Source organism: Emydura macquarii, unplaced genomic scaffold (assembly GCF_026122565.2).
Source record: "Emydura macquarii macquarii isolate MOO-44397 ecotype Brisbane River unplaced genomic scaffold, CSIRO-AGI_Emac_v2 contig_77, whole genome shotgun sequence".
Lineage (NCBI taxonomy): Eukaryota > Metazoa > Chordata > Testudines > Chelidae > Emydura > Emydura macquarii.
The window spans coordinates 9290-24770 of NW_027130214.1; the positions used below are offsets into that span (position 1 = coordinate 9290).

At 48.2% G+C, this 15481-nt stretch overlaps 1 protein-coding gene across 1 annotated transcript; it reads left to right on the forward strand.

The window, feature by feature from the left end:
- The first annotated feature begins 2355 nt into the window (after nucleotides 1-2355).
- LOC137149835 (olfactory receptor 52P1-like) lies at nucleotides 2356-3294 on the forward strand. The gene has a single exon (XM_067543455.1). The coding sequence runs from the start codon at nucleotides 2356-2358 to the stop codon at nucleotides 3292-3294; it is 939 nt and encodes a 312-aa protein (XP_067399556.1).
- Nucleotides 3295-15481: the final 12187 nt, after the last annotated feature.

Below are 15481 nucleotides of genomic sequence, written 5' to 3' on the forward strand. Positions count from 1 at the left end.
TGTACATTCCTCAGGACCCAGATATTATAGGGTCTCGTCATTGTTTTTCTCATCTAAAATGTTCATCCACACAGTGTCTCACGGGATGCCTCGGCCTTGTGAAAAACACACCTAGAGTATCACTTCCCAGGCTCTAAAGTCACATGAGACATTTCCCGCCTGGGACTAAATTCAGCACTTTCATAAGTAAAAAAAAATGCCTTCAGTTAAGCTCAGGCAGGAGCTTCCAGGTAAAATGCCTCCAGCTGACTCCTGTATGTGCTGCAGGGACATGTTAACAGATCTCCAGGCAAAAGGGACCACTGTGATCATCTAGTCTGACCTCCAGTATAGCACAGGCCAGAGACCTGCCCCCAAGGAATTCCTAGAGCTGAGCTTATAGAGAAACATCCAACCTTGGCTTAGAAAATCTCAGTGTTGTAGAATCTGCCATGACCTTGGTAAATTGCTCCAATGTTTAATTAGTCTCTATATTTAAAAGTTGTACACCTTATTTATATTCAGTAATTGTCTGACATCAACTTCCAACCATTGGACGGTGTTATACATTTCTATGCTACCATGAAAAGCCCATTATTCAATATTTGTTCCCTCTGTGGGGACTTGTAGACTGTTATCAAGTCACCCCTTCATCATTTCTCTTACACGAAGTAGATTGACTGAGTTCTTTGAGTCTATCACTGTAAAGGAGAGTTTCTCATCTTTTAAACATTCTTCTTGTTCTTCTCTGAATCCTCTCCAGTGTATCAACATCCAATATTATCCCCTCACTCACCCCCGTTCCCCAAATCTTGTTCAGTGTCACTGCTTCCCGCGATAGAGACCCCATCACATAAGCATCACCTACCTTCTTTGTTCTTAGACGTATACATCTACATAGCTAGATTAGAACACATATTGTTTGCTTCAACCCAGTTTTCCAACCAGTCCCTATTGCTCTGAATCAGTGACCTGTCCTCTTCCTTATTTAGCTTCCCCCGATTTTTGTGGAATCTGCATGAGAAAGGTAAACAGCTGGTTTGCTGGCAAGTGTCTCTCCTTACCCCTGTCAGTTAACAAGGCAGAATAAGAAAGCCACTGTTCTTGGTATGTCTCAGAGAAAGCTGGGTGCCTTTAAGAAAGTGTCTCACCAAAAGAAACAAGGGAAGTTAGAGAGCACACAGTCCCAGCCTGGCATGATAGTGTCCGTTTCCATGGGGTAAACTTGGCTCCTTTTCAAAAGAGCAATAGCATTGTGGATCCATCTATCTATGGTCTATCACATCCAGTGTCCTCTCTTTGACAGAGACAAAGCTAGTGGCTGCTGAAGAAGATGTTGAGGGGATAACCTAACCTTCTTGATGCTGTCATCTTAAGACCTACAGACAGAGATTGCCTTGTGCCCTGAAACTTGCGGGTGTACTGGCTTTCCAAGATATTTATTTAGCTGTATCTATTGTAATAAAAGATTTAATCCACACAAATATCCTAACCCCGTCCAATTCTTGCTTAGCTCCTGGCCTCAACTTCATCTTGTGGCAATGAGTTCCTCTGTCTAACTATGCACTGAGTGAAGGAAGCATTCTTTTTGTAATGAGTGTTGAATTTGCCATTTTTCAGTTTAATTGAGTAGCCTATTGAACTTGTGTTATGAGACAGGGAGAACACATGCTTGAAATACTCTCTACCAGTCAGTATTTTATTGACTCTTCTCAAATCCCCTCTTATTCCTCTACTTTCTAAGGTAAGAACCCCAGTCTTTTCAACCTCTGTCCCTGTGAGCCTTTTCCCAGGCCCTTCATCATTCTGAACTCCTCTAGTTCTGCAATATCCTGTTTGAGAAGGGTGCTCAGTACTGCACAGAGGAGTCCAGAGGAGGGTGAAGAATTGACTAATTGATCTCATGGCATTGTACATTTGTATTATTCCCCATCCCACTCCTCCTGTGTCCCAACTTCTTCCTTAGTTTTTGGCCATGCTGGCACTTTCAGCAGGGTTTCACAGAGTCTAGTACCGTCACACCATGTCCCTCTCGTGAGTTCATAAAGTTAAATTAGAACCTTGTAAGGAGTTAAAGTTTTTCCCTCCAATGGGCATATACTTTGCAATGATTGACATCGAATGTCATCTCCCATCATGTTGCTTGTTCACCGACCTTGGATGTCTGAGGCCATCTCTGGAATGGATTACGGCCTAAATAATTTGTTCCTTTATGCAAATGCTGCCATCTCACTGCTCAACCCCCTTTCTAGACTGTTAATAACTAAAAATTTAACATGCTATTTGTTACCAAGTACCTAACCCCTCTCACTGGGCTTCTTTCCCTTCAGAGGCATCCAGAGCATTTCTGAGGCTGAATAGCGCATTGGCCACCTCATGTCAGCTTTCAACCTCACCCCTTCTGACCCGTCAGCATTCATCCTAAACGGCATCCCGGGGCTGGAAGCTGCCCACATCTGGATTTCCATCCCTTTCTCTATGTTCTACATCATCAGCCTGCTGGGAAATTTCATGATTCTGTTTCTTGTAAGCAAAGAGCAGACCCTGCACAAGCCCATGTTCCTGCTGCTCTCCATGCTGGCGCTCACAGACATCGGTGGGTCTACCTGTGTCATGCCGAAGGCACTGTGCATATTTTGGTTCGGTTTCAAAAGCATCACTGTGGACGGCTGCCTAACCCAGATGTTCTTCTTTAACACGGTTGCTGCTATGCACACAGCCGTCCTTGTGATAATGGCCTTCGATCGCTACGTCGCCATATGTGACCCTCTGAGATACGCCACCATCCTCACCAACACACGAATCGCTAAGCTAGGGCTACTGGGTTTGATACGAGCTGTTCTCTTAGTTCTGCCGGAGCCCCTGCTACTGTGGAGGCTGCCATTCTGCACCAACCGTGTTATCCCACACACGTACTGCGAGCACATTGCTGTGGTGAAGATGTCTTGTGGGGACACCAGAATCAACCGGACGTACGGCCTGGTGATATCATTAGTGATCATTGGGATAGACCTGACACTCATTGGCCTGTCCTATGGGCTGATCATCAGGGCCGTCCTCAGGATCTCCTCCAAGAAAGCCCACCGGAAAGCCCTCAACACCTGCACAGCCCACATCTGTGTGATGCTGGTGACTTATACTACCAACCTTTTCTCCGTCCTGACACACAGGTTCGGTCAGGGCATCGCTGACCATGTTCACATCCTCATGGCCAACCTCTATCTCCTTGTGCCCCCCATGCTCAACCCTATCATTTATGGGATCAAAACCAAAGAGCTTCGTGAAAAAATGGGAAAATACACCTGCAGAATGTGATCGTCTGGGGCCACTGACTCTAAACATGTGTGACAGGAGAGGGAAAGGATGTCTCCTCGTTAATCAAGGGTGCTCTGTCCCAATTTGGCTGAGCTCAGCCTTGTGGCAGTTCACAGTTTCAGAAGTTCCTCACGCCTAATGTCTTATCACTGCATCACCAAGCACTGCCCTCTCCATTGCGAAGTTCCATCTCTCCAACCATCACCTGATCTCTTCCAAAATCACCTGTCGTCCTCAAGTCCCACACACCCTGTCACTTGGCCTTTATGTGATTTTTAGACCACCAGCCCTGATGATTTCTCATATGTTGTCCGTCGTATTTTCCATCAGTATGGTTGTTGATTCTCACCATTCCTCACTCTCCTCCATCTTTGACTCTTTTGCCCCTCTCTGCCATCACAGGGTCCCCAGCTCTGTCATCCATCATAGAATCATAGAATCATAGAATATTAGAGTTGGAAGGGACCTCAGGAGGTCATCTAGTCCAACCCCCTGCTCAAAGCAGGACTAACCTCAGCTATATCATCCCAACCAGGGCTTTGTCAAGCCTCAGCTTAAAAACCTATAAGGATGGAGATTCCACCACCTCCCTAGGTAACCCATTCCAATGCTTCACCACCCTCCTAGGCCCCAACAATCCCTTCCAGTTCTGAGTCTCCCCAAATCGGTCTCTCTGGAGTTTATCTATCAGACACTTGGAGTTTTGCCTCTGCATCCTTTCTCACAATGACATGAAATCTGCTCTAAATTATCAGTTCATTTTGGGACACACATTGCACACAGATTCGGGTCAAAATAAACAAAAAATCTATTTCATAGAAAATCACAGGTGCGAAGATGAAATAGCGATGAAAAGCAAACAGAGACGATTTACACAGGAAATAAACAAAGATGCAATCTCAGGATTTCCACATCTTTACTAGTCAAGTTCTCTTTTCTAATGCAAGTGACCTGTTGTCCATGAAGAGTTTCCCACGTGCCTTCTGTGAACAAGAGGATTCAGTGTTTCCCAGACAGCACCCTGCTTAGACACTGCAGAGTGCCACAGTCTGACCTTTTGGGCATAAGCTAAACCAGTAAAGGGGTCTCTCACCACCTGCCTTGTAACCTTGGGGACTTAACACTGTGCTGTTATGGCTCACGGCCCTGCACCAGTAACCAGCCCACAAGAATCGTGGTCTCACCCTGGCTTCCAGCAGCCGACTTACTCCTTGCAGGGTGATGCCAACAGCCTCTGTAAATCCATCTCCCCAAGTTCTGGAGCGGCCAGGCTGCCGACATTCGCCATTTCTAGTGTGAAACATCTGCCGACCCTCCAGCAGGGCACAAGTACCAGGACTGAGGTTCTGAGTTTGAATTTGATTGTCCGCTCATAGCTTTGTTGCTAATGTGGAGCAACTCCTTCTGGGGCTTGTAGCACAGCTTGGATTACATAAAAAAGCTGCGTGTTTGTTATTTGATATAGAGACCAATGTGTTCATAACAAAAGCTTCTTTTCAATACCTAGCTTGGGCTACTCTGGGGCTAGTTTTTAAGTGACTTTGAGCCATGGACACAGTGGAAATCTGGCAACTAGGGCAGAGCTAAGGAGAGAGCAGCTGCCCGAGTGGAGCTGGGGGCAGAGCAGCAGCAGCCACAACCAGAGGGGCCAGAGAAGCAGCCAGAAGGCAGAGCTGTGCAGGAGGCAGAGCGGCAGTGCTGAGCCAGAGCCGGGCAGCTGGAGCAACTCAGACCAGCTGTGCCAACGGGGAGGCAGGGCTGATCTACAGCAGGGAGCTGCAGGGCCAGAGCTGGGATAGGAGGTGCCTGTCGAGCCACAAATAACATGGCAGCCGAGTGTGGTGAGTGGCTGGGGAGAGCAAGGTGGGGCCCTGGGCAGAGGGCCCAGCGCAGGGAGATGTTGCCAGACAAGAAGGCCTTGTAGGCTGGTCTTTGGTGTGGGGTGGGGGATATTGACCCCGATGGGAGCCGATGCTGGGGAGAAGAAGCCACTGACAATACTGCAGCTTTCTGACACTAGGAGGCTTTCCACCAGTCCCTGTGTGAGCAGGGTTCTTGCTCAGTTTGAGGAACTGACGCTGCACTTTCAGACAGCCAAAGACAAAGACAAAGGAAGCAACTACAAGGCAAAGTGGGTGCTGAGGACTCATTGCGGAGAGGCCCACTGATGTAAAAGAGCAACTCCTAGAAAGTGTTTGTGAGAGCAATTCAGATGGATGAGTCCACAGATAAATCAAATGCTGCACAGCTACTGGTGTGTATTCGCTTTGCTACAACCATAGATTTAAAAGAGGAATTTCTCTTTTGCTGTACACTGCCAACATGAAAAACTGGGGAAGAGCTTTTGAAACTATTAAGTAATTTTGTTTGAGACACAGACCTTGACTGGGGACGTTGGTTTGGAATCAGCAGCGATGGCGCACGGTCCGTGACAGGATGGCATAGCCAGCTTGTAAGGAGGCTGTAGAAAGTGGCCCCTAGAGCATCCTGGAATCATTGTATGATCCACAGACAGGCATTGGCTACTAAGATGATGCCAGAGGAGCTCGGCCATGTTCTGTCAGCTGCAGTAAAAAAGACAAACTTTATAAAGTCACGCCTGGTTAATTCAAGGGTTTTTGCCATTTTCTGTGAGCAGATGGGAGCAAACTTCACACAGTTGTTGTTACATGCAGAAGTTCCTTGGCTGTCCAGGGCAAGGCGCTGACAAATCTCTGTGAACTGCATGAAGCCATCCATATTTTTCTTGCCGATAATATGAATATGGCAGCCAGATATGACAACAAGGATATTCAGTGAGTGTCACTGACACACTTTACAAGTGGAGAGCAACCAAATTTTCTAAACGTATCATTTCAGGGGTGAGATGTGAATGTTTTCATTGCTAACGATCATTAGCAACATGAACTGTGGTCTTCACGTGTGCAGCAGAGATCTGTTTGCATCTTTTCAACACCGGAGGATGTTGTGTGACCGCACAGTGATCTGTCAGTTGACACTGACCTTCAGCAGAACTCTGTACATGAGTGGTGTGGGCAGGAACACATAGAAAAGATGGTCCTTCCAAGGGAGAAGGAATACGTCTGTGATGAGCCCAGGCTTTGGGTCTGGAATGAGCAAAACTGCAGACACTTACTGTTTTGCCTTGTTATGAACAAGCCTGTATGGGAAACACGCCATCTTTGGAAGATGTTCCTGATGGTGTCCGGGTGAATGGATCACTCATGGTTGAAGAAGGATCTTCTTAAATGATCCATAGCTCATTCTGTGTGCCCGGAAGACAAGAAGTCTCAAGATGCATTGAGTGGTCACACAGAATTCTCATAGGCGGAGGGCTTCCTGGCACTAGGGAGAGGAGCGTGCTCCATGCTGTCTGTTTATTTAGGACATCACTGTGGTGTTGTCTGTAAGAACCAACGTGCATTTGTCCTCAGTGGCTCTGGAAAGATTGACAGGAAAACAACACCACTTGGAACTCTCTGACATTGATATGCAACAAGAGCTCCGCTTCGCACCACAGACAAGGCGTCCATAACTATGGGGCCATATGCCATAGGTGTTTCAGGCTCTGTCTTGCGTGAAGTAGCATGGTTTCTGTGACCTTCTATGATAGTTCCCCTGGCCCAAAGCCAGGTGTCTGAAAGGAAGACTCTGGCCTGGACCGAGTTAAGGACTGACCCTCAGAAATCTATTATTTGAATAGGTGAGAGAGTTAACTTCTGCACATTTATTAGGAGGTCTACATTCTCAAAGGTTGTCCATATCAAACTTACATTGGACTCCACCTGTGCCCTGATGTAACCCATGATCAGCCAATTGTCAAGGTGAAGGTAAACCTGGACCCTTTTTTTCATCAGGAAAGCCGCAACGTCTGCCATGCACTTGGTAAATACGTGAGGAGCTGCTGACTGGTCGAAGGGGAGGACAGTAAACTGGTAGTGACCCTGGTTCACTACGAATCAGCAGAATCTTCTGTGACTCTGAAGGACTGAGATGTGATATTGCGCATCCTTCAAGTCGAGAGCAGCATACAGTCGCCTGGATGCAGAGATGGGGTAATGGAGGGCAAGGAGACCATGCAGAATTACACTTTCTTCATGAATCTTTTGAGGTTTCACAGGTCCAGGATGGGTCTGAGGTGGCTCTTGGCTTTTGGGATTAGGAAATAATCGGAGTAGAAACCTTTGCCCCTTAGCTCCAGAGGAACCTCCTCTACAGCTCCCACTTTTAGGGGTGTTTGCACCCCCTGGATTAGAAGGTGCTCATGAGAAGGGTCCCTGAAGAGGGATGGAGAGGGAAGGAGGGGAACAACTGAACTGTAGGGAGTATCCCCGTCCTATCGTGATTAGCACCCTAGTGTCTGAAGTAATATGGGCCAACCCCCTATAGAAGTCGGATAACCGGTCCAAAAACACAGGGGGATTAGATCCAGTTACTGTTGTGGTGTGCTATCCTCAGTCACACCTACAAATGGTCTGATTTCACCCGCATGATTGTCTCACGGGCCTGGGCCTGCGTGTTTAGGAGGGACAAGGCCTTCTCTTATAGCTCCTGCCACATATCATTGTACAGTTGTGCCTCAGTGGAAACTGGTAAAAGCGAGGTAAGGTTCGTGGTCTTTTATCGCTATTGACTTTTATCCTATTGCATTATTTTATAAAACAAAATTAAAAGTGTCTAAGGCACCTTAAGTTAAAACACAGTATCCTTTTTTTCCTGTTGTAAAATTAGTGTGCAGTGTTGCTGTGCACAATTAAACATATCACTTTCCACCCAAGAGGTGGCTGCATTTCAGTGGCAGGTGACTTCTGTATACGTTTTGTGAATCGAATCTCAAAGTATGTGAAGCACGTTATGATCCTTTGAGATGAAAGGCAGGAGTTAAATCAATGTCACTCATTATCAGCTCACAACTCTGCTACACAGCCATTTGAGACAGGATGTGCAGAAACCTTTGAAACCGCATGTTCAATGCCTTTGCCTTTCCGACTTTATCCATATGCTTATTATTTACACTGGCAGCAGAAATTCCAGGAGGTACAACAGCGCCTATGCCCCAAAATCATGGAATCATAGAATATTAGCATTGGATGGGATCCCACCAGGTCATCTAGTCCAACCCCTTGCTCAAAGCAGCAACAATCCCAACTAAACCATCCCAGCCAGGGCTTTGTGAAGCCACACCATAAAAACCTCTCAGGATAGAGCTTGCACCACTCCCGTAGGTAACCCATTCCAGTGCTTCCCCACACTCCTAGGGAAAAAGTTTTTCCTAATATCCAACCTACACCTCCCCCCTGCAACTTGAGACCATTGCCCCTAGTTCTGTCATCTGCCAGCACTGAGAGCAGCTTAGCTCCATCCTCCCTGGAACCCCCTTCAGGTAGTTAAAGGCTGCTATCAAATCCCCCCTCATTCTTTTCTGCAGTCTGAACAAGCCTAGTTCCCTCAGCCTCTCCGCATAAGTCATGTGCTCCAGCCCCATAATCATATTTGTTGTCCTCCCCTGGACTCTGTCCAATTTGTCCACATCATTTCTGTAGTAGAGGGCCCAGAACTGGACACAATACTCCAAATGTGGCCTCACCAGTGCCGAATAGAGGGGAATAATCACTTCCCTCAATCTGCTGGCAATGTTCCAACAAATTGAGCCCAATATTCCATTAGCCTTTTTGGCATCAAGGGCTCATTGTCCACTATGAATCCCAGGTCCTTTTCTGCTGAACTGCTGCCTAGCCAGGCGGTCCCCAGTCTGTAGCAGTGCCTGGGATTCTTCCACCCTAAGTGCAGAAGTCTGCACTTGTCGTTGTTGAACCTCATCAGATTTGGTTTGGCCCTACCTTCCAATTTTTCGAGGTCACGCTGTATCCTATCCCTACCCTCCTGCGTATTTACCATTTCCCCGAGTTTAGTGTCATCTGTGAACTTGCTGAGGGTGTAATCCACCCCATCTTCTAGATCATTAATGAAGGTGTTGAACAAAACTGTTCACTTCTTAGGTCACTGCATCCAACACAAAGGTGTTTGCTACAAATCAAATTCAACAAAATAAAGCAAACTCGGGAGGACCTTTTAAGTTTAGCTGGCAGTCAACCCACTCACTGTCAGGGTGTTCAACACTGCACTTGCAAACAGATGATAAACGGCTCTTTCTGACAAGCCATTTCTGCTCCGCATCTCGAATAAACATGCACACCGCTGTTAGGGCATGCCGGGAATTGCAGTTCTAATCAGGGGCTGCATAGCCCCAGCCACACGGCCCTCAAGGAGACAAAAAACAAACAGACCAAGAGGTGCTTTCCTTCCCAGCACGGGATCCACAGCTACTCCTCAGACTCCCCTGTCCTCTTCTCCTGCTCTAGATTTCAGAGTATCCACATAAGAGAGTAGCCCCAGGAATAACTGTTTCTGAGTTGTCTCACATCTTAGGAAGGTACAAAAGATGTGATTTAGAAATGGAATGAGTTTATCTTTCTGTCCACTTTAAAAGAGAGCCCTAATGCTTATTTTAATTCTTTTTTCATGGCTCTCTCTCTCTCTCTCTCTCTCTCTTTTCTACCTTCTCTGAAGTGTACTTTTTTTTCCAAGCAGTTTAACTTTTCTCTGTGTCCGTGTTCTGTGTTGCACATACATCCCCATGCCTCTTTCTCAGGCCTTGGAAACTTAGGTCGGTGGGCTCTCTGTGTAGAGGGGCTGCAGGAATCTACACTTGAACACACTAATAACTGGGTTCCTGGCCCTGCAGTCACTAGAATCTCCATTTTCTTTCCTGCTCCAACAAGCACAAATTTCCCCTTTTTTTCTCGTGGATTCAGGGTATAGAAGTCATGCTGCTTTTGTCAAGACTGGGTGCGTTGTCTGTCAGGGAGACCATCTAAGAAGCCGTCCTGCAGGTTCATTGCCAAGATGAAGCGATTCCATTGTGTGGGCAACCTCTGGCTAAGTAGCATGGCCCTTGTGTGCCAGGCGCACTCTCCTGAGAGCTACCAATGAACTGTTGTCCTGGAAAACCACAGGATGATCCATTTATGGCTTGTCCCTGCCCTCCTCTGCTCTTAACCACCAGGCACAGGGAGTGGGGCTTGCGCCTCGAGACATCACAACCTGAGCAGCCTTCTAGGGCACCCATAGAATCATAGAATCATACGCTTCATCATAGAATCATAGAACCAACGCTTTGTAAATGGCCACGATTCTCCTAAGAAAACAAACCCCATTCCCCACTCTCCTGGGTAACAGGGGCTGCAGCCACCTTCCTCGGGGGAATCTGCCAGCCACCCAGTCATCCCCTTCCTGAGCAGTGCTGAATGCTATCGCCTTGTCCACCAGTCCCAAGATGGCCTTCTTCAGAGGGCGGAAACAATCCATGGTGACTGCAGGGGCAGTGGGAGAATCCCTGCCCAATACAGCACCGAGCTCTTTGTAAAAGGGACGGGTCTTGGCAGCGACTCCAGACAGCATGTCGTGCTGCTCCATAACGCGTCGGCAGGACTCCCTCATTTCCTGCCCCTTTGCCCCTCATCCTGGTGGATCCCAGGTTTTGTATTGCTGTGGGTAGCTCTGTTCCTGTGGGAATGCCACAGTTGTTCCTGCAGATGCTCCTCTCTGCACCGCCCCAGGGAGTCTGGACATAGGCCCTATGAAATGTGTTTTATTATTGTGGGTTTGGGGATTCATTATTTTCTCATTTCATTTTTTTTCCATTTTTAAAAAAATAATTCCATAACAATGGTGTTTGAATGAAAATGGTTTGATCCATTAACCATTTCAGTAGCTTTACTATAAAGGTATAAAAATGTTCAGAACTGGATTGCAATGGGAAACACTGATTTCATGTAAAAAAATCCTACAATTTCAACAAAACCTTCTGCAGATAAACAGGATATGGTAAAAGGAACCATTTTAAATCACTAGATCGGGTCCACTCCATAGGGGGAATGTCGTCTTCCTCCTGGCAACCTGGGCCAGACCCAGGGTGTCGATCTCATTCAATACAGAGCAGAGATCCCCTCCCACCACCATAAGGACTTCCCTGGTAGCAGCCGCAGTGACGGTTGCCACGATGCCAGGGGGGGGGGGGGGGGGCCGGTAACAAAGGGAAGGGGGGATTCTTGCCAGGGCCCTCTCGAGAGGGACTCCAGAGAGAGATGGTGCAGCCCACATCTGCGACCTTGGCTGCCTCGGCTGGTGCCACCCACTGGGCCCCAGCACGGGGTGCGGCGAAGGGCCCATCACCAGAAGCCCCCTGTGTGGTCTTACAGGGACTCCCCCAGCCCCGCATGGTGAGGGGGGTGGCTGGGCTCGAGTCTTGCACTTGCCGCACTTGCCCTGCACAAGCACCCGGTCTGCCGAGGTGTAGGGCTGGTCAGTGGGGGCAGGACTGGGGGGCAAGAACACAGTTGTGGGGCTCGGGAAGGCAGGGGCAGGAGAGTGGGGAGGGAAAGGACTCCCCCTGGGGCGAGCCCCCACTGGTGCCCAAAAATGCCGGCCCTGGCTCCCTCTGCTCTGCAGGACAGGAAGGGCCCACCCCTCGTCTGGGTGCTGTGGGGGGCCACCCTCAGGGCCGGAACAGGGGTGACATCATGCGACAGAGGAGGAGGGGCGGCCACAGGGACTGGACAGCTAGGGTCACCGCCGCTGACCTAGCCGGCGCCCTCCTGGGTCTCAGGGGTCCGAGTATCCTGCCTTGCCGGGCCAGGGCATCACATGAGTAGAGGACCCGGTACAGAGCCCATTGATGGGACACCAGAAACGGCCCCTCAGCTGACTCACCATCACGTGCGGGTCTTGCAGCTGAGGGGAATAGGGCTAATCACCCAGAGGGGCTTCCCCAGGGTGAAGAGGAGAGGCAGAAGGGCAGCACTGGGGAGGAAGGGCAGGACGGAGGGAGCACCACCCATACACCCAGATCCTCCAGGGATTTCCCCCAGGGCAGCAGACAGGGGGAACCATAGGGGAAAACCCAGGTACAGCTTGGGGGCAGGACTGATACCGCTCCTCCCTAGGGCTGCACCACCACAACTACAGCCCTGCTGCAGGAGTCAAGGAGAGATACTCTGCCGGGGTCTACGCAGTCAGATTTAACACATTTGTCCCCTCCATGGGTTGGAGGGGCATTCCTCAGGCCCAAACCACGGCCCACTCCCAACACTCTAGGACGGAGATGCTCATAGGATCATAGAATCATAGAATATTAGAGTTGGAAGGGACCTCAGGAGGTGTCTAGTCCAACCCCCAGCTCAAAGCAGGACTAACCTCAGCTATATCATCCTGATCATGCTGAGGGGAGAAGCAAAAAGACTCATCCAGCATGGGGCAGATTAACTCCAGGTCTGTCTCGCCAGAGGAGGCAGCCCTGACCTGGCAAGATGGAGAGGGAGCTTTGCCACAGCAGCAAGTGTCCAGCTGGGACCAAAGAGTTTAGGTTCTGGGGGTCCCCAGAAGAGTCCCCAACCCCAGCACCAAAGGTTTCATGTTGTTCTGCACGTCCTGTCCCAAATGTCTGTGCAGGGGGGCTGTGAGTTTGGGACAGCTGTATGAATATGCAGACCCACAGTTAATTTAGGTGGGATCAGATTAGAACGGTTCATGCTTCAGGGCCTAAACTGAGCGCCATCTGGGGTCAGGAAGGAATCCTGCTCCCTCTGCATGGGTTAATTTTGTACAATTTGGTATATGACAACTGCTTATGGTCCCCCTCTGGAGTATTCAACACTGAGAGCTTTGAGAGGCAGGATACCAGCTCAAATGAGTGAATGCTCAGAAGCAGGATGGAAAATTCCCATGTTCTTATGTTTAATGCATGCTGTGTTTGAGTGGCCGGTAACCTCCTTGTAGTAAGAAGTGGGAGCTTAAGGCCTGTAAAACAGGCTAAGGCCTAAATGGAAAAAGCCGAGTGAACAGAAGTATAAGGGGTCACTCAAGTTAACTGAGACTGGTATAGGAAAGTGCTGACTCTGCAAGGTTGTAAGACTGCCAAAATATTACTAAAATATGTAGTGGGTATAAGAGGTATCAAGATACTAACTCTCTGAAATGATATTTTGATGGGTAGAAATGATACATGGGGTGGCGGTGCCCAAATCAGCCAATCAAGGGAAAAAGGTGGTATTAGACTACGTCAGGAGGGTGGCAACTATCTATGTGAAAGGGGGGCAGACCAAAAGTGTATGTAACAGTGTATAAAAGAGGATGTCAGAGGGAATACCGGTGTCCGGTCTAGGGGATAACGGAAAGTCCCGCCGTTGGGCCGAGACCATTGTAACGCCGCCGATATGAAACTGACCCAGAGATACTCTGTAAGTCATTTCTCATTGTGCCGCACGCAATAAACCTTGCTTGGGCGCCTTCGTTACTCAGCTAATCTGTGGTCGTGTCGACTCATTCGATTGTGAGAGCCGTCTCAGTTCTCTGGCCAGAGCTGGGACAGCATCTACACAGGGACACACGCATGCAGCCTACACTGATAAACATCGGTGACAGCATCTACCAACACACCGAGTACAACACTCCTCAATGCAGATCGTTTATAAAAACGGAAAAAGAAAACACCTGTCAGCCAGTGCTGTCTGAAGCCCTTCACTCTGGAATTCCACATTATGCCAGCTCAGCTGCAATTCCATCCTCTGGTTTATTTCTTTTAACATCCTGTATCCAGTTAGTTTCAGGTGAACAATAAAGATGCATTGTTTCAGGCTGCATATTTTCAAAGTTCATTGTTGTTGCATGACCATCTGGGGTTACCCTCTTGCATTTCCTCGCCCCATCAGTGCTATATCTCATTTCAAATTTCAGCTAATGATATAACTTAGAATCCTAGAAGATTAGGGTTGGAAAGGTCCCCAGGAGGTCATCTAATCCAACCCCCTTCTGAAAGCAGGCTCAACTGCAACTATATCATCACAGTTTAGGCTTTCTGATGCTGTGTCTTAAAATAAATTTAGCATGGAGATTCCACCATCTCTCAAGGTAACCCATTCCAGTGCTTCACCACCCTCCTAGTGAAAAACTTTTTCCTAATATTCAACCTAGACCTCCCCCATTTTAACTTGAGACCATTGCTCCTTGTTCTGTCATCTACTACCACTGAGAACGGCCTAGCTCCATCCTCCCTGGAACCCCCTTCAGTTAAAGGCTGGTATCAAATCCCCCCTCATTCTTCTCGTCTGCAGAATAAACAAGCTCAGTTCCCTCAGCCAATCCTCATAAGTCATTTGTTCCAGCCCCCAATCATCTTTGTTGCCGTCTGCTGGACTCTCTCCAAGTTATCCACATCTTTTCCGTAGTGGGAGGCTCAACTAGATACAATACTACAAATACGGCCTCACCAGTGCCGAATAGAGGGGAATAATCACTTCCCTCGATCTGCTGGCAATGCTCCTACTAATGCAGCCCAATATGCTATTAGCCTTCTTGGCAACAAGGGCACACTGCTGACTTATATCCAGCTCATTGTCCACTGTAACCCGCAGGTCCTTTTCTGCAGAACTGCTACCTAGGCAGTCAGTCCCCAGTTTGTACCACTGCAGGGGATTCTTCCTTCCTCCATCTTGCATCTGTGATAGTTCTATTAAATAATTTTTTTCTTTATTTTGGCCCCAGTCTCTTTGCAATATGTGTCCCAAAGTGAAGTGATGATGGAGGGCAGATTTCATGGCATTGTGAGGAAGGAAGCAGAGGGAAAACTCCAAGCATCTTCTAGTTAAGAATTCAGAGAGACCGATAGGGGAGACTCAGCACTGGAAGGGATTGTTGGGGTCTGGTGGATGGCAGAGCTGAGGACCTTGTGATGGCAGAGAGGGGCAAAAGAGTCAAAGATGGAGGAGAGTGAGGAATGGTGAGAATCAACAACGATATGGATGGAAAATGGGGCTTAGAGCATATGAGAAATCGTCAGCACTGGTGCTCTGGAAGTCACAGAAAGGACGACGTGACAGGGTACATGGGTCTGGGGGATGACAGGGTGATTCTGAAAAAGATCAGGTCATGGTTGGAGAGATGGAAGTTAGCAATGGAGAGGGCAGTGCTTGGTGATGTAGTAATAAGATATTATGTGTGAGGAACTTCTGAAACTGGGAAATTCCTCAAGGCAGAGCTCAATCAAATCGTGACAAAGGACCCTTGATTAATGAGGAGACATCCTTTCCTCCTACTGTCACACAGGCTTAATGTCTATGGCCCCAGGCGA